The 20,150-nt window shown below is 42.5% G+C and overlaps 1 protein-coding gene across 1 annotated transcript in view; it reads right to left on the bottom strand.

Moving 5' to 3' along the window:
* The window catches only part of LOC115651182 (mucin-5B-like), a 73,404-nt gene extending 62,165 nt beyond the window's left edge, over positions 1-11,239 (bottom strand). Inside the window, exons 1-6 of the mRNA XM_030562140.1 lie at positions 11,158-11,239; positions 9,248-9,503; positions 6,653-6,767; positions 5,165-5,252; positions 1,513-1,655; positions 411-639 (exon numbers count right to left, since the gene is read on the bottom strand). Of these exons, the coding sequence (XP_030418000.1) occupies positions 411-639; positions 1,513-1,655; positions 5,165-5,252; positions 6,653-6,767; positions 9,248-9,503; positions 11,158-11,239 (913 nt within the window). The remainder of the gene's footprint in view (positions 1-410; positions 640-1,512; positions 1,656-5,164; positions 5,253-6,652; positions 6,768-9,247; positions 9,504-11,157) is intronic.
* Between the last annotated feature and the right edge of the window lie 8,911 nt (positions 11,240-20,150).

The raw sequence follows: 20,150 nt of genomic DNA on the forward strand, positions 1-20,150 counted from the left end.
AGTTATGTTTATGGTTACTTTGGTTTTATAAGCCAACAGGTCTTGCAGTTTTAAAATTGGCAGGCATTATAGACTATAACACTATTTACACTAATAGTTCACTGTTCACTTACTCTCAAACTGAAGTAGTCACTGTTGTAACATGCTCTGTCAGGCAGATGATCATCACACAAACTCAGAAGCTTGCACTAAATACCTGCATTACTAACCTTTATTTAACTTATTCAGTTCTTGGAATAATCTTTTGAAACAGATAATTTTATGAAAGCACGTAATTTCAGAAGCTCTTATAAAACACATTAAAAGGAACACTGCAGTTATGTTCTCTGATAAATCCTGCTAAGGATATACAAATTATCCTTAGATGCCAACTGAATTGGTTACAGAATTTAAATTCTATAGTTACTTACAACAAAGATCTTTGGTTCTCCATTTGCCAGGGATTCCCCCATTCAGGACGCAGTCTCGGGAATACTGGCTAAGGGTACTGCATATGCAGCTAGAAACCAAAGCAGAATCAGAAGAAAAATTCTTTGCACAGATGCACATATCTCTTGTGCAGGTGGCTACATAGTCATCAAAAGCAACCACTCTGGAACAGTTCCCAAGTTGGGCTAGGAGTTTCTTGCATTTTGATTTCTGTAATGAAAGAAAAGGGAATAATCCACATCTTATCTTGGGGCCTGATCCTCAGCCAATATAAATTGGCAAAGCTCCATTGACTTACAGAGTCTGAAAGTTTAAGGCCAGAAGCAGGGGCAGCTCCAGGCCCCAGCACACCAAGCGCGTGCTTGGGGCGGCATGCCACGGGGGGTGCTCTGCCGGTTACCGGGAGGGCAGCAGGCAGGCCGCCTTTGGCAGCATGCCTGCGGAGGATCCGCTGGTCCCGCGGCTCCAGTAGACCTCCCGCAGGCATGCCTGCAGAGGGTCCACTGGTCCCACGGCTTCGGTGGAGCGGCGAGACCAGCGGAACCTCCGCAGGCACACCTGCGGGAGGTCTACCGGAGCCGCGGGACCAGCGAACCCTCTGCAGGCACACCTGCGGAAGGTCCACCGGAGCTGTGGGATCGGCGACCCACAGAGCGCCCACCATGGCATGCCACCATGCTTGGGGCGGCAAAATGTCTAGAGCCGCCCCTGGCCAGAAGGGGCCATCAGGTCATCTAGCTTCAGTAAACTCTGATTTACACCAGCTGAGGATCTGTCCCATGATCACTAAGCCCACAGAAAAGGCCTGCCAGACATTTGATGTGCTCATTTGCTGTTCTTCTTGGACTGGAGGCTGTAATTCACTCGTTTATTTTTCCACTGTAAACCTCTGTAATACTATAATAGCACAGTCTTACAACTACAGATTCATTTTGGGCTCTGATTCATGGTTAGATTCCTGAAGAATTTTAATTCTTTGAACATTGTTTATATAATATTTCCCTCAAGATAACATCTGGAATTGTACTTTATTGTATTTCAGGGAGGTTTATACTTACTGTGGCACCAGCTGCACACACTTACATATTTACTACATTTATTTTTTTGTTGATGAGAGCGACCTTTATGGTTTCTGGCATCTTCATCTTCAGCTACATCAGGGCATTTTTCTGTAGGCTCCTCTACTTTGTGAAGGTTTCCAAACTGCCTCGGGAGTAGTTTATAGCCTGGAAAATTCCAAAGTTCATCCTGAATACCAATCAAATGCAGAATCAAATCTTCAGCTCTACTTCTGTATTGTGAAGACACATTTAATTATTGTGCTCTAGGATAACATGTTCTTTACTCAAATTAATTAATATAACCCAGACACCTGAAATATAGTGACTGACAGACTTACATCATTCCTATTGAGTTAGAATTCTGAAATAAGGAACACTTTTATTAGGAATTGATGAGTCTTTTTTTAAAAAGTGAACTTTGACCTTTCACCTAGAGGTCATCAGTCTCAAGGGGTTTCAACTGTTTAAGTGCCTATTTGAGCTAGATGGCAAATCTGTCAAAAGTATCTAAATGGCTTAGCAGCCTAAGTCCCATTGACTTTCAGTGAAACTTACGGTGAAATTTTCAAAATGGTCCTAAATGACTGAGTCCCATTGGAAAGTAATGTAATTTAGGCTCCTCAGTCACTTAGGCCATTTTGAACATTTTGTCTTTAGGCTCCTAAGTCAATTCTGAAAATAGAATTTAAGTGCTGTTGAAATTGTTACCCAGAATCCTGAAGTCTCCTACATTAGCCTGGTAGGGTTATATAAGAATGGTAAAGGGTACACGTAGTGTTCCTTTCATTTCTTCCCTTTGCAGGGGCTGAGTGCAGTTGAAATCCTCACATTGCTCACTACCCAGGAGCTATCACCAGCACAAGATTTTGGCTGATCCAGGCTGTGATTGCTGCCAATGCTGTCAACGTGCAGTGTGGGTCCAGAATGGATTTTAAAGTTATGTTGTTTGGACATAACCCTTTATTTCCTAATCAAAAAATTTTTGGAGGGCCATGCTATGACAGTAGGTATTTTGCTCAACCACTCTGGCTTTGTGTCTAGGTAACACTCGGTTTCAGCTCAGAGTTTCAGTTGAATTCCTCCAGTTAGGGGGAGGAGAATGTTCCCTTCCCATGGAAAGAGATTGGGGTGTTCTATCCCCAAAACATGCAGATCCCTCAGGATCCAAAGGAGGCACAGTTCTACCACAGAGAGAGGCATTGCCTAGGGTTGCCAACTGTCTAATTATATAAACCCAAACACCCTTGCCCTGCCCCCTGCCATGCCCCTTCCCTGAGACCCCGCCCCACTCACTCCATCCGCCCTCTCTCCATCATTCACTGTCCCCCACCCTCCTCTCACTCACTTTTACTGGGCTGGGGCAGGGAATTGGGGTGCGGGAGGCAGTGAGGGGTGAGGGCTCTGGCTGGGCGGTGCTTAATTTGAGCAGCTTCCAGTCAGCGGTGCAGCAGGACTAAGGCAGGCTCTCTGCCTGGCCTGGCCCTGAGCCACTCCCGGAAACGGCTGCTCCATGCACTCCCCCTGCCTGTGGGCACCCCACCTCTGCAGCTTCCATTGGCCACAGTTCCCAATCAATGTGAACTGCGGAGTCAGTGCTCAGGACGGGGGCAGGGCACGTAGCACTCTACCCTCTCCTTCAGGGGCTGCAGGGATGTGCCGGCCATTTCCGGGAGTAGCGCAGAGCCAGACCAGGCAAAGTCTGCCTTAGCCCTGCTGCGCAGCTGGACTTTTAGCAGCCTAAAATCTCCTGGTTTGGCTTTGGTAGCTTCTGGGAGTCAGAGCCTGATTCCAGGAGACTCCCGGAGAAACCGAGAGGGTTGGCAACCGTACCCTTGCCTCTTCAGTGCTGTTCAGTTCCATAAGTAGCTGCAGGCCTCAGATAGCCTGGCTCCTGCAGGAGCCATACCGCAAGGGGCTTTCCCAGTCACAATGTGCCCCTGGAACTACCACAGGGCATGAAGTTTAAGTTGATGAAGACTCTGTTTGCTTCCAGCACAGATATTGGCAGGGGAAAGAATATTCCAGGGAACGCCACCTGCAAAGCCCAAACCTGAGGAACATCCAGGAGGGGAGTCCGATGAAGGGGAACATTCCCCCTGCTGCTCCCCTTCAGCACTGACCCAGGGGTGCTGTCTTCCCTCCATTTTCAGAAGCAAAGGGAGCCTGGGGGCCAGACTTGAGGGTTGCATTGGCCTCTTTCCAGTATAGTGGAATATTTGAAGCTACCAGTAGCTTGCATTAGGGTTTTTGTAAACATTATCCTGAGCTCACTGAAGTTACTGAAAAGTATGGATCACTGTTGATGATTTTTAACAATATACAAATGAAAAATCATACTGGTTCCTAACTGTAAGAGGATGAAAATGTGAAGACCTGTCACGGAGGGAACAACTACCCATCCCTACTATGAAAGTGCAACTACCTTAGAATCTATAACTATCAAAGGGAAATATTAGGGTTGCCAGGCGTCTAGTTTTCAACTGGAACATCCAGTCAAAAAGGGACCCTAGTGGCTCCAGTCAGCACCACAGACTCGGCCATTAAAAGTCCAGTTGGCAGTACTGTGGGTCTAAGGCAGGCTAGTTCCTTCCTGTCCTGGCACCATGCTGTGCCCTGGAAGCAGCCAGCAGCTCCATCTCCTAGGTGGGGGTGGTCACGGGGCTCCGCGTGCTGCCCACGCCCAAGCACCAGCTCCACACTATCATTGGCCAGAAACCACGACCAATGGGAGCTGGGGGGTGGTGCCTGCAGGTGAGAGCAGTGCAGAGAACCCCCTGGACCTCCTACCTAGGAGCCAGACCTGCTGCTGGCCACTTCCAGGGTGCAGCGCGGAGCCAGGACAGTCAGGGAGCCTGCTTTAGCCCTGCTACGCTGCTGACTGGGAGCCGCCAGAGGTAAGACCGAGCCCCAACCCCCTGCCATCCCCCTGAGCCCCCCAAAACCCAGAGTCCCCTCCTGCACTCCAAAACCCTCATCCCCAGCCCCATCCCAGAGCCTGCACTCCCAGACAGAGCCCTCAATCCCTGCACCCCAATCCCCTGCCCTAGCCCAGAGCCCCCTCTCATACCCTGTAGGCCTCATCCCCGAGCCCACCCCAGAACCCACACTCTCAGCCCAGAGCTCATACCACTCCCTGCACCCCAACCCTCTGCCTCAACCCACAGCCCCTTCCCACATTCTGAATCCCTCAGCCCCATCCCCCAGCCTGGAGCCCCCTCCTGCTCCCTAAACCCCTCATCCCCAGCCCCACCCCAGAGCCCACACCCCTAGTTAGATCACTCACCCCCTCCCACACCCCAAACCCCTGCCCCAGCCCAGTGAGGGTGGGGCAGAGTGAGCCACCAAGAAAGGGGGAATGTAGTGAATGAGGCCGTGGCGTCAGGGAAGGGGTAGGGCTAGGGTGTTCAGTTTTGTGCTATTAGAAAGTTAGCAAACCTAAATATGGTAGCGGTACAACATGAGAGATCTGCAATTAACTTTGGTTCGATGGGGCTTGTGTGAATCTTTTCAGGTTTGCAACCCCCTGAGAATCATGAATCAACATTAGGTTTCTCAAAATTCACCCTAGGTTTGTCAAAATGTGTATATCAGGGTACCTTTCAGCAAACGAGAGGAAAATGGTTTTTAGTCATATTTCATAAAACTCCAGGGAACATATAATATCCAATTCCTACCATTCAGATGCAAATCATTCTTCTCATTGCCATCATAGTTCCCACATAGACCACATGTTTTCCCCATATATGTATCTTCCAAGTCCAGCTACAAAATAAAAACAAACAGGAAAACCAGAGTTTTAAGTGGTTCAGTATGGAAAAGCACTAAGGTGTCAAATTTCTTCTATCATGTGGAAACATTGAACAAACAGCTAAGCCACGTTCCTTTAGTGTTTATCTATTCATTTCTTTGGAGCATTATTTAATGTACATCATTTGCTTCAATACCTTTAAAGTATGACAATTCAGTTAAATATAAAATGTTGCTTTCTTCATTATATACATTTAGTCTTAACAAGTCCTTTCCAATTATCCACTCTGTGGCCCAAATCCTGAGGTCCTTACTAGAAGGGGCACATTCTGCTCTCAGTCACATGGTGTAAATCTGGACTATCTCTAGTTACTACAGATTTATACCAAGGTGGCTGAGAGTAGTATTTGGACCTCAGTTTTCTTCAGGGATATTCCCATTGATTGAAGTGAAGAGGTGAATAAGGACCACAGACTGGATCATATATACTTACAGCTTAATTAGAAAAAAAGATGGCCAAATCCTGAGAATTACTGAGCATAAACAGTGCTCATGAAACACCTATTAAATGAAGATCAAGAAGCCAGGAAAATAATTGGGAGTACTTTACCCAAGCTCCTCCAATTAGAAACTGTTTAGATAAACTCAGCTACATCGAAAGAATGAGGGAAGGTGATCCCCCCAACAAAAGGGTGGAGTGGGATAAATCAGATTACAACATATATATAAATTTGCACATAAAAGTGACTGGATTACAAGATGTAAATATATGTTTGGCAAATTTGCAACATTACTGTTTAGTAATAAACCTGTAATAAAACTTCATAGGAGACAGGCCAAAGTCAAAGGGAAAAACAGTTAACAATTGCTATTCCTACCAGATAAACAGCTAATTGCAATATATTACACAGCTAGATCAATAATACAAGTATTCTGTGGTAGGACAACTTCTTCCTTCCCCATATCAGGCACTACAGCCCCACTCTTGACAGGATGCTAAGTGTTCATGGAACAGCGGAAACCTGGTGAGAATGAGCTCCTGGCCACGTGATAGTAACTCCTATTGGCTTATCCTCTTCACCACTGGATTGAAAGGCAAACTTCACAGCACTTCTACATCTTACTGGCTGGGGCAAATAGCAGACTAAATCAGAATTTGAACTACCATGTGACTGTAGAACCTTTTCCCATATGGATACCAAGCTGGCCTTCTAGCCACATGAGCAACTTATCAATCTTTTTCTATCTTCTCTATTCTCGTCTTTAACTCTCTGAATTGTGAGGCAGGGAATAAAAATCTCTGAAGCACTCATTAAGTGGATAATTAGAGAACCACAGTCTCTAGGGCTGTCAACCCAGTACCTTTCAGCAACACTAAAATTCACTAAAAGAACCAACTAACTGGATCTTCATACTAAGAGAGTGTCAGCCCAGTTCCACTTGAGAGTCAGGCCAAGCGTGGATGTGACTTGGAAGTAAGTACAGGTGTCTTCAATCAAAATGCTCTTCAAGCTGAAGGGGAGGGGAATCCTAAAAAACAGAGCAGAAAAAATAACAAACTATAAAATAGAGCCCAAATCAAATTCTCTCATCAATGCTACTGGAAAATTAACAAACGTCAAATTGAAGCAATGAAAGGTATAAGTATGTTCATGTAAAAGTTAGGGTTGGTCTCCATTTATGCACAATGCATTCTTTTATCTTGTCCAATATGCCCTTTTGCCAGTCCTAATCCACAAGGCAATGTATTTTGCTCATTAGCCTGTTGATACTGGGACACATCTTCAGCTAGTGTAAACTGATTGACTCCATTGACTTCAGTGTAGCTATGTTGATTTATACCAGCTGAGGATCAGATCCATCAAGACAATAAGAGGAGCCAGGTCATAGTACTGGGGGTGGGGGAAGCTGCTTGTCTGCCTGGGGGCTCCCCCATGTGAGGTACCACAGGTTCCTGTTTTCTCTCCACTGTCTTTAAGGGGTATGGGAGATGCTTTGGCCTGCAGTGCCATGTATACTGCTTTTGCATCTGAGCCAGTTGATAGTCTCTCACTTTGCCTGTGCCTGGCTGAGAGTTTGGATAGCCAGCTAATGCTCAGCCTATGTAAGTCAAAGCAGGGGTTCCTCAACATTTTCCATAGTGTGATCCTCTCTTACATACCAGGACCATGCTGGGATCCTATTCCATTTAGCAATACAGGAAGAGTAGGTGGTTTGGTTGGAGAAATAACTGGAAGAAATTGCAGATTTTTTCTCCTTTGATTGATGAGATGCATCTGCCTTTTGTCACTAAGATTTGCAATCTAATGACTCTTTCCTATGTTCCACTACTTCTGGATATCTGGACAGAAACAATGGCCAATAGTACTTTTTCCATCTTTACTTGGCCAGGAGGGTGTGAGTGTTTCTGCCAGGTTTAACCTTTGCCCATGCTCTTGACATCTCTGTGCTGGAATATGGGAACACACTTTACAGGGGGTTGCCCTTGAAAAATCACTCCAAAAAAAAATTCAGCTAATTCTACATGTGGCTGTCAGTGTATTTAGAAGCGGTTCATGCATGAATCATACTTACCCCATGCTCCACAGAGTGCTACCAATTCATTTCAGGTTACCATTCAAGGTGAAATTCCACATGTATACTTTTTCAGTGTTTCAGTATATTAGTATAATTTGAAATACGAGAAGACAGTTTCTGGATTGACCTTTTAGTTGTGGAAGATTCTTTCAATTCTTATTTTGATCACCACCTAATTGTTGGTCTGTAAGTAAGTATGAAAAATTGGGATGGGAGTGGGGGGTATTAGGCACCTATATAAGACAAAGGCCTGAATATTGGGACTGTCACTATAAAATTGGGACATTTGGTCACCCGAGTCCCACAGTGCAGGAATAATTGGCTGGAAATGTGCATGTGTTATGTAGAAAATCAAAATCGATTACCATAAGGGTCCTTTTTGTCTTTACCATCTATGAACTCTAATGGAACACTTGCCAGGTGCTGAGTACCTCATCTCCTATTAGTGTCAGTGGCAGCTGAGATGCTCTCACAGAAATTGTTCAGCACGTCAAAGGATCAGTCCCTGTATAAAGAACAGGAGTACTTGTGGCACCTTAGAGACTAACAAATTTATTTGAGCATAAGCTTTCGTGGAGATAAGCTTTCTTATCTCCTCTATATATGTTTCATTCTCTACATCTGAAGAAGTGGGCTATAGCCCATGAAAGCTTATGCTCAAATAAATGTGTTAGTCTCTAAGACGCCACAAGTACTCCTGTTCTTTTTGCGGATATAGACTAACACAGCTGCTACTCTGAAACCAGTCCCTATATAACTTTCTAAGAGTTTTCACTGGCAGAACGGTTTTAATTGCACTAACTCGGATATAAACTACAGTACAAGCTCTGTCAATCCTCATTCGTTGTGGGCAGGGCCGGCGCTACCATTTAGGCAGCCTAGGCAATCACCTAGAGCACCAGGATTATTTGGGAGGGCAGCATTTTGTCAGGGGGGTGGCAGGCAGCTCCAGTTGACCTGCCGCAGGCATGCCTACGGAGGGTCCGTTGCTCCGCGGCTCCGGTGGAGCTGTCGCAGTCATGCCTGCGGGTGGTCGGCTGCTCGCACGGCTCCGGTGGACTACCCACAGGCATGACTGCGGCAGCTCCACCGGAGCCACGGATCAACGGACCCTCCACAGGAATGACTGCGGCAGCTCCACTGGAACCGCGGGATCAGCGCAAGGGGCGGCAAAATGGCCATGCGCCTAGGGCGCGAGAAACCCTAGCACCGGTCCTGGTTGTGGCACAATCTGGTCTACCAGCTGAGTGTAGGTTGAAAACTCTCTCACCTGGTATACAGTTGCATTGCATAATGTGGAGTATTTTGAATGTCTTATTCCTTCCTTTGAAGATTCTGCCAAGTCTAGAAGGGCTATTAATGCACTGCTAATATACAAGACTGTACTTAGAACAAACATCTTAGTCCAGGGAGAACAATAAATGTTTACTTACTCATGTCCATTCACTGTGATGCCTGACTCTTTCACCTCTAGAAGCACTCCATCAATGGTAGCAGTGAAGCAGACAGGAAATCCATTCTTCTCGCTGCGCCTGACCTGGATGTTGAAGTCCTGGTAGCTGTCATTGCAGTGTGAGGCGAAAACATAGTGGCAGATTCCGGGGAAATCGAATTTAACATGGTCAAATGTCTGAAAGTGGAAATTTCCCCAGGTGGAACATTCACTCCTGGTGACTGCAGAGCGCTGGACTGTAGAAAGAGATAGGGCGGTAATGTTATCAGTGTGTATTGCAAAGTTTTATTTATACAGGGCCTAGCACCTGCCATTGAAGTGGCACTTTAAAGATTTAAGGTGGAGATTTTCAGACATCCATGGCACTTTGGCATCCAACTCTCATTGGCTTTCAGCTAGAGTTAGGTACCTAAGTGCTCTTGGTGCCTCTATAAATCTCCCTTTAAACTGTATTAAAGCAGGTTGGAAACTGGTTTGCAGTCTCTTCTATTGGGCTGTCATCCAACAAGTGTCACAAATAACATCTCTTTTCAGCAAGATGGCTGCCTCCAGCAGTAGACGCAGAAATGCCAGTTGTAATTAAAAAGTTTTCTAAACTACTCTTGATTTCTCAGGTTACTCAAATTCAGAAGTGTGTCTAATATTGACTCAGCAGACATTTCCCTTCTTTGAGAGGGATGCCAGAAATGAACTTTTGCTGTACCTTAAATGGACCTTCAACTTCTAGTACATCTCAGTCCTATCTCAAAAACTTTGGGCCAGAACCTTGGCCTCTATGCAGCCAATTTGTGATGCTTAGAGACACCTTTGCTTCATCTGCCACTCAGGACTGAACCCTTTGAGTTTTCAATTGCATATGCTAAAGTTAAACATCAAAACTTTCTTTGACTGTGTATGAAACTACATCTCAGAAACAACCTCAGACTGTGAAGCTAAGCAAAACTGGTGTAATTCTCCTTTAACAGTAATTACACTTTGCTGAAATATGCTTTAAGCCTTTCATTTTGCCTACCTGGCAGAATGGCAGGAGAAAATGAGAAGGTTTTTCTGATTTCTTGATGTGATGGCCTTCAGTAATATTAACCTAGCAATAGACATCACAGACCACATCAAGATCAGCGCTTAATATACTCTGTGAACGCTGAAATGTTATGAAATATTCATAACTGGGAATCAGCAGGGGTGCGTTGAAAATATATTTTATTTAAACAAGATACATCAATAAAACAAAGTAAGGTGCCAATATGTCTTTCCAGATTGCATTTGGTAATAGGTGTTTGTAAGATTTGAATAGAGTAGAATAAAATAGCACCTTTCCGCATAGGAGGCGGGGGGAAATAGGTAGGTTTTACTCATTTGTTGGTGTGGAGTTGCTAGAAATACTAACCCTGCAGCAGCCATCGCATGAATTCACAATCAACTGTTTGTGTAATAAATTAACTCAGAAAGCTATGAGACATTCAGAACCAGGAATCAGAAGGTAACAGTGCAGTAGGAAAAATAAATAGTACTCCTACTATAGTGCAGGTACCAGGCAATTAACTCTAGGGGACATCATGCAAAAAAATTTCTCCTAGAGACTATATAAAAGTCAAACAATTAAAAAGGATATCACCATTTTCTATATTACAAACTGTGTCCAGCAAATCTGTTCTTTAAACAACTAATCTTGGAATAGTGGAATGGCTGATGAATTGCTTTTTAACGCAAAGAAAAACAATGAATTACTTAAATGAGGTTCATTTACAGTGTACATACAGAGTGCTAAGCTATTTACAGTATGCACATATATCTCAGTCTAACCAAGTATATTTTAATTTGACATTTGTATTTGTTACTTAATGGAGGTAAATATCTAGGCAAACAACTTCAGAGTTAGATTTTTCTTACCTATCTGCACTGGTGTTTTGCCCTCGCAATAACTCCAAATTAGGCAGAATATCCATAGTGGCCCTACTTTTTTTTTCCCCATCACACCTACAAAGAGGTAACTTGAAAATCCTTCCAGGGAAATGCCTTTTTCTTGGCTTATCGGCGCAGTTTTATAGTCCAGGAATTTGGCGTGAGAACAAAACTTTGATGGCAGGGTCCCTGAAAGGTGGAGCTTCACTGATTATTCCCTCGCTGATTCAAGCATAAAAGACTGAGCACTCACATTTCCTTCTGAAAAGACAACCGTGTGTTTTTGTGGTACTTCATTTTGGGGGCGGAGGGGCATGAGGGGATTTGCTGCAGCTCTTTCCATTCCCCTCTTAAATACTTTAAAGTGGTGTTTCTTTCTTCCCTTCCAGTTTTATCTTTTCCTTCGTAGCAAACATTTTCCTTTTTATTGTGACTTATTGTACACAAGCACTCTGGCCCTGATTCAGTCCCTTACTCCTTTGTTCAGACACCAGTGGAATTGCTCTTCCTGAGGATTAGTTTGTTGGTTATTATTACATGCTCCCTCTGCTGGCTGGATGGCTACTTCTGAGCAATAGAGGAAAAAATACCGTAGGGTCAGGCATAAAGGAATAGCTTATTTAAAGAAAAAATATTGATAGCTGAGCGGTGGACTTTAAAAAGTGAAATCAAAATGGCTTGTGAAAGGGGCCAGGTTAACTGCATTGGACACTGAAGTCGACTTTCCATAGAACAGATGCAATGTTAATGCAGAGAATGCAAACTTCTTACCCCTACCATATAAATGTGGCTCAACCTTGCTTTGCAGGGAAAGGAAGGTGATTTAGTCTTCAACCTCATAAAGCTGGGATTCATTGGTTCATTGGAGTTGGTTTTCATTGTGAGGCTCTAAGATTTCAAAAGCCCAATTCACACAGGCCCACAAAAATACCATTGCAACAGTTTTCCCTGTTGTTCCAGGATCACTAGGGTCTGAGTCACTTTATTCTCAATGAACTCAAGACTGTGCGTGACACTTGACTTATGTACAAATGGAAGTGCCCAGGTGCTAATGAGCAGATATGGGTGAATTTCTTTGACAGAAACTTTTTTCAACAAAAAAAATGCATGTCTGATGACCCTAAAATATTTAGTGACTGAATGTTGAATTGTTTCAGTCAAAAAAACTAATAATTTTTTGAAAAAAATGAAACATTTAATTTCAACACTTCTGAAGTAAAATATTTTGATTTGAAATGACTTTTTATTTTGAAATTTTCTTCAATTTTATTTCAAAAATTAAAAATCATTTACACCTCCCAATTGAAACGAAATGCTACAAATTGAACAAAATGTTTCATTCAAACTAAAACTAAGTTTTTCAACTTCTGATTTGCTGAAAATTTTGAAAAAATTGGTTTTGGTTTGACCCAAAACAATTTTTATTATTTATCAAAATGCCAGCCAACTGAAAATTCTATTATTCATCCTGCTTTACTAAGGAGTCTCATAGGCTTTAAGGCCAGAAGGAACCGTTGTGATCATCCAGTCTTCTCTCCTGCACATCTCAGGCCACAGAACCTCACCCACACAATCCTGTAACCTCTGGCTGAGTTACTGCAGTCCTCAAATCATGATTTAAAGATTTCAAATTACAGAGAATCTACCATTTGTTCTAGTTGAAACCAGCAAGTGACCTGTCCCCCGTGCTGTCGAATCTGCAGCAAATACTTTGTGGGAGCTCATCATCCGAGATTCTCATCCCAAACATAAAAGAGGGTACAATGGTTTTAAATTGGATTTTTTTCCAACATTCATTTTATGTCATTCTATATATACCATTCATGATATCTATACCATTCTATCTATACCATTCATTCTATCAACATACATTATACCTACGGCTAGATAAATAATTAATCATTTATACATTGACAGTCTTTCCACTTTCTCCCTTTGCTAATTTTCCATAAATGGATTGCAACTTTCTTATCACACTTATTCATTGTGCAAGGTTATTTCCTGTGACTAACTCTTGGGCTTGATTTCTTGATGTTAGGGCTGATTTACCCTACTCTTCGGGTACAAAACTGCCCTAAAAGCTGGCTTACCTGCTCACTTGAGGATATCTTCAACCACCATAATAGCACCTGTGCTAGCTGCCCTCCCACCCAGCCAATCCCAGCTGCTGAGATGGTGCTACATGACATGGGTTCCTTTACAACTAGCTGCTAGAATGTCTTTTTAGGCCTAGACTTGATCCAGAATGACCATAGAATTGGGGGAGCACAAAGCTGGTTTAAAACTAATTTTGACCTCACCCTCATTTAATGCCTCATTTAATGCTGCTTTACCAGACTTTCTGGCATATACAAAGTTAAACCTCCTAGCTCTGGCTCTTTGATTTCTTACTGCAGTTTCCCTGAGAGGTTTATGAGCATTCAGTGAGTAACTCACAGAAGTGCAGGTGCAAATCTCTGCCAGACAAAGGTTTGCTGCTGCTGTTGCTTTTAAGGAAATCCCGCAACAGCAGGTGAGCACATTGTGCAGGACATGACACATAGGTTCACATTATCCCTTTCCCACTGCCTGAGCCCCATTAAATCCATTGTCTGTCAGACACAATTAAACCAGGGCCCTTTGGGAGGTAAAGTCTGTTCTTGAACCTTTGCCATCTTGGCTGCTGCACAAAGCTGACATTAAACTTTATGGCACCAGTGATGGAACTGCTGGGTTTCTGCCCCTTTTCCTTTTAATCACAGCTCTTCTTCTACTGCAGGCCCACCTGAACATTTAGGATGTCAAATCACAGAATTCCTGATAGATAAATCAGAGTAAGAGAATATGTGATAACAGATATTCAGATGATCCGAATTTCGCTTTGTTCAATAGGGTACTATTGTAATAATCAGGTTCAGGCTTTGGTCAAACAATGAGTGAACCAGAATTGGGTATCCCCATATGCATGAAGGCCATGCTACTACTAGTGGAGATGATTTTAGGGAGGGGTGGTTAAACCAAGGAGAGAATGTTCAAGAATCAGTGGCTCACACAGACTGGTATTTTATGGGAGGAGCTATATTAAAAAGGTGTGTTTGGCCAAGGGTGAGGAGGGAATGCTGAACTCTGCTGAATCCTCCCCAGTAAGACCCATTGGAAAAGTTCTGACATGGTGCTGTAGGCAGGTATTGCCTCCATGGCTGCTGCTCAGGCATGCTGCAGTGAGGTGAGGGAAGGAAGAATGCTTAAGGGGCCAGATTCTCAGCCCTGCTCCTTTCCTTTTCTATCACTCAGGCAATGCAAAGGCAGCAGCAATCTCCTGTGAGCGCCTTGCTGAGGATACCCCTAATGTGGAGGAGCCCCCAGCATGATTAGAGCTAGCACAGCAGATTACTGCAGCTTCCTCCCTGAAGCCCCCATGCATGAGGTGTTCTGGGGGCATGTCGGAGATGGCAGAAGGAGTGAATAGTGTGTGACTTGCTCCAGCAATTGCCATCTGGTAAATGTTCCCTTGGAGGAATATTGCCAGCTGGCACAAGTTAAAGAAACCCCTACGCTGCGTCTAGGGAACAGGGCTGGGTAGAGAATCAGAATGTTGTGAGCATTGCCACCTGCCTTTGCTGCATTCAGCAAAAAAAATTGACTTAAGTTAGTTAGCATCTTTTCCTGGGAACACAACAGAAGCAATTTGGAAGGCTCTTCCTGCCCAAACAAAAAAGGAGACCCTTCTCCCTCTTCTTGCCCTTTATCTTTGTCTTGTCCGTTTTTTATCTGTGCTCAGGTCCTCTCTGTCTATTTTATGGAAGCAACATTTGCTGCCAGTAACTGATCAGGATGTTCCGTTTCCAGCTCCTCTCCAGAAAGATGCTCTGCCACACTCTCAATAATCACTAGAAGCATCCACACACTGGGCAGCGATTTCAGGGATGCTGATATGATAGGGATATTTTGAATGGAAATAAGGGATTGAAGTAGCTTTCGTAAGCCGTTTCATACCAACAAGGAGCCTGTGAGTATGCTGAACCCACAGCACTGAACCAATGCCACTGCAGGCTTGCAACATATAATTTTTGCTGCTGTAACAATATTAGAATAAATAACTTTTCCCTTTATTGGACCCCCTGGCCTAAGAGGCAGTTGATCTAAGATTCTTGCTTTCCACAGATGTCCTGGCAAAGGTACAATTATCTTGGCCTTTTTACAGCATATTTCATGGATCATTTGCCATTGAAGGGAAATTGTTTTAAATTAATACAGTAGGTAAATATTAACTCCACTTTTTATCATATACAGAGGAAATGCTTTTATGGTCCAGATTCACCCATGCCTTACTGGAGATTAGCTGGCATAAAACTGGAGTAATGAATAAATCATATCCCATACCCTTTTCTAGACTCTCGTTAATGAAACACACATGCTGATACTTACTGAAAAACTGAGGGAATTACTACCATCCATCTCCAATTGCTTTGGACCACAGTACTTAAGGTTAGCACTTGAACTCATATCATTCAATTGTGCTGAAGGGTGGTCCTATAAGTGCTGCAGCAAAGCAAGATTTAAGCAATAAAGTAGCTTGTAACTCGTGTCATTATGGAAATAGTTAGCATGCTGATAGGATTCTCACTGGAAACCTGCTGGCATCCCAGTTAATCTCGGATTAGAAAAAGTGTGGCTTTTTTTAATGAAAATATCACCATAAAACACTGAGTTTATCCAGTCCTCTATTGGATAATGAAGTTTACTTTAATAACAATGTAAAGTTAGCCAAGATAGAGTGAGATTTGCTTTTGGTCTCATTCCTATGAGTGTAAACCATAAACATAAATTTGGCCAAATTGAACTGGCAATGTCTTTAGGGTAAGTGGTTGTTACATTATTTTTTATATAGCTAGTCACATTCTAGTTTACCAGTAGGTCACAAGTACAAAATGGGTAAAATTAATTGCTGGTATAATTCCAATGAATTCAGGGAATTTACACCAAAGATTAATTTGGCCCATTCAAATTGAATCTGATCATAGTCACTAGTCCGTGGTATAAAACCATTTCACTTAAAGGTGACCAGCAAAGTGGAAAAAAGTAAGGTTGTGTCCTTGTTTATTTCTTTGTGACATATGAAGAAGGAAGATTTTATTTTATGTTTTTAAATTTTAAAAAAAAAAGGTTCGAGTTCTTGTTTTTTTGCCTTGGAACATCAGAAATTTAAAATTCTACCCACTCAGATTTTGCCATAGGGTTTGCTGAATCAGTGACAAGAATTGGGAAACTTTGTTAACCCTTAACTGGAAGGCTCCTGTCAATGGCCTCAGGTCCTCACTTCCATGAAGAACAAATTCACACAGTATTTTTTTAAAGAATTTTTTAAATAATGTCTGCATATAGTAACAATTACATTGCTGGCTAGCGCTGGCATTTGCACGAAAACACTGACAGATCTCAATAGGCTGTAGGCAGAGCTGTGTGAATAATGGATTTTCAGTTCACTGGCAGTTCCGAAAAAAAATCAGTACAAATTTTTCCTTTCAGGTCAACCCAAAACTAATTTTTTTTTCAGAATTTTTGGTTAAGCACAAAAATAACTCAACATTTTGGATCAAACAAAACATTTTGTTTGCCCCAAAACAAAAATTTTTCATTTAGATTTTGAGTGTTTGATATTTTATAAAATTAAAGGAAATTTTGAAGGGAAAAGTTGAAACATTATATGTCAAAATGAAATGTTTGACTTTTTCAACATTTTTAGGGTTTTTTTGTTTGGTGTTTTTTTTTTTACCAAAGTTGATATGAATTCGCAAAATGTGTTGGTCGACCCAAATCAGTATTTATTTTGCTGAAAGATGTTTCAGTTGAAAACTTCCCTCTAGTAGCATCTCCCTAAACTCCTCACGCAGGAACCAGTTTCATGAGGAGGCTGGTGCCTGTTGAGCATATTTTAGCTAGAAGGTTCTATTTAAACCTTCTCTATAAGAAAGACAGAGTATGCAACAAGGCTGCGCTTCATTCAGCATGTGTCAGAGTCATGTGCTGAAATCAGACTCTCTTTTTATTTTGCACAAATGTTTCTAGCTCTTATGGATGCGAAGAATTTTAATAGCATGGCCTGTCTGCAACTCACACCTGAGTTGGCATACAGCCTGAAACAACAGCTCCATCAATCGCGACCTATTCATCTTGACTGAAAACTGCTGCCATGCTAATGCCTGGTTAACCATGCAAAGGCAGGCCCTGATCCTGATTGCCTGTATTTATGGTGCCATGTTATTGTTGTAGCCCTGTTGGTCCCAGGATATGAGAGAAACTAGATAGGTGAGGTAATATATTTTATTGGACCAACTTCTGTTGGTAAATGAGACAAGCTTTTGAGCTCCACAGAGCTTTTCTTCTTATATTTATGGTGCTCTGTGCCATATTGTGTGCTGAAGCTGAGCACAATGGGCTACATCATATAGTTCTAACACAGCCAACATTGTCATTGGTTTAAGTGGGAATTTTGTCTGGGGAAGACTGTAGGATTTGGCCTAGAGGATCCATCAATGCAAGGTACTAAACTCAGGAACAAAGGCTAAAGCAACCTTATAAATCAGATGTGTAGTTTTAAACACTGTAGATAGGTGAATAAATAACCACAAATAAGGAATTCACTTGATGATTATCTATTCTGTTCACTCCCTCTGGCATTGACCACTGTCAGAAGACAGTATATTGGGCTAGATGGACCATTGGTTTGATCCAGTATGACCATGTTCTTCTGTTCTTAAGCTCTTCCCTCCACAGAGGAACCCATCATTAACCAAGAGTCCTCCTTATTCCAAAGATAAGGAATCCATTAATCATTCCCACTTCCCCTAGAGAAGAATACCAGCAGCAGTGGAGAAGTAAAGGTGTCAATGGCATACCATACCAACCTTACTTCGCTGCTGCTGACAGTGGTACTGCCTTCAGAGCTGGGTGCCCAGCCAGCCACCACTCCCTGATCTGCCTTTGGAGGTGGGCAGAGGTATATGTACTTGTATAGCAGAAGTGTGGGGGTGGGGTGGAGGGAGTAAATGACTACAGACACAAAGAAGGCTGGCATAATCAAAAACAAGTTTCAGAACCAGTGCGTGCACATATCTTTAATAATGGTCTAACACACAGGTCTGCTGGTAGGAAACAGTTCTTCATTTCCTGGCTCCAGTCAGGGTTCTAGAAGGATCTGGTAAGCAAGAATGGAGGACTGCAAAGACCAACAAACTGTGTAGATCTGCATCTCCCATTATCCCATGTTTTGCAGAGCCTTCTGTGGGGTGCAGAGGTATATGGATGAATATCAGGACTCATTAGAGTCAAAACTTAAATTCCATATGAGCAAAGGATAAACTGCTTTGTATACAGTGAAGTCTATGTGAGCAGCTTGCTTTCCATCCCTTAAATAACATTGCATTCTTGGCACCAGAATTCCCTGTAATGATGACGCCAATACCTGCCTTGTTATCAAAAGCATTTTTACAGACTGCCATTAAAATGTGTGACACAACTTTGCTATTTAGAAATATTTGAGGGGGGGATTAGGTGAGAGGAAGAATCAGTGCAAATATGAAAAGATGGCAATGAGAAAAGATGCTTAGATCTCGAATATAAACTTAGAATGTGTTAAATTCAAACATGGTGATGTGGTGTGTGTATATATAAATATATATTTTAAATGACAACTCATTTTTTCACCCTCTTAGAGGGAGGTAAGCACTTGATCCATGGACTCTGCTTCTCTAGTGTAGACAAGCATTTAAGCCCACAGCTCAATGTACATATGAGTCCTGTAACTCATTTCCTTCCCTTTCTACATGCCATTCTGTAGGCTTCCACACAGCCATGGATGGATGAACAGGACTTACTTTGGGATCTATCACTATCTCTCACTAATGGGGCCAGAGGAGTCACTGTGGAATGCCAAAAGGCACTGAGCATATTGCCTCTGCATAACTCTGTCTCTGTGCTTGTCTTGGGACATCAAACCCAGATCTCCTAGACAGTCAACCAAGCTGTACACTGACCAGCCCTTACTAGGCATTTTCTGCACTTTCATGGAGTTCCTTTACTGCCAGTTGTATAAAAAGGAGAATCTGAAACCTTATAAACCTACTTACGATTACATGTAGAACACTGGCAGAATAATGACAATATCCTTCATTTTATACTCATCAATAAATTCAGTCAAATAAACTAGTGTGTTACTGAATTGTGCAATGTCTCAATGCTTTAGACCATATTCTAGGGTCATTAATTATGTATTTACTCACACTTTTAAGACTAAAATAATTTGCCAGAATAAGGGACTGATGAAGGATTTCAGGATTTTTCATCTGTCTTGAAAATGATCTCTTATAGTTTGTTGGTAATATTGAAGGTATTCAAGTGGGAATCTCTTGGATGTACTTAGTTGAGCATTAAGCCAAACCAGGTTGTGCATGATGAGTAGGTTAAGCAGATGTTACACAAACATAGCTAGGATATGATAGCCAATTCTGATGTTGCACAAACAAGCAATGCTGCCTTTTTCTAACTCCTCACCCCCAATTAAATCAATGCAAAGACTCCTGCTGACTTCAGTGGGACTTGGATTGATCCTTACGGGAGGCTTGTTGTATGCAGTGTTAGGCCTGGTCTACACTACGCTGTTAAACCAATTTTAACAGCGTTAAATCGATTTAACGCTGCACCCGTCCACACTACACTGCTCTTTATATCGATTTAAAGGGCTCTTTAAATCGATTTCTGTACTCCTACAAAACGAGAGGAGTAACGCTAAAATCGATATTACTATATCGGATTAGGGTTAGTGTGGATGCAAATCGACATTACTGGCCTCATTATTTTACAGTAGCTACCCACAGTGCACCAGAAATCGACGCTAGCCTTGGACCATGGACGCACACCACCAAATTAATGTGCCTAGTGTGGACGGGCACAATCGACTTTATAATATGTTTTATAAAATCGGTTTAAGCTAATTCGAATTT

This window comes from Gopherus evgoodei, chromosome 4, assembly GCF_007399415.2.
Source record: "Gopherus evgoodei ecotype Sinaloan lineage chromosome 4, rGopEvg1_v1.p, whole genome shotgun sequence".
Lineage (NCBI taxonomy): Eukaryota > Metazoa > Chordata > Testudines > Testudinidae > Gopherus > Gopherus evgoodei.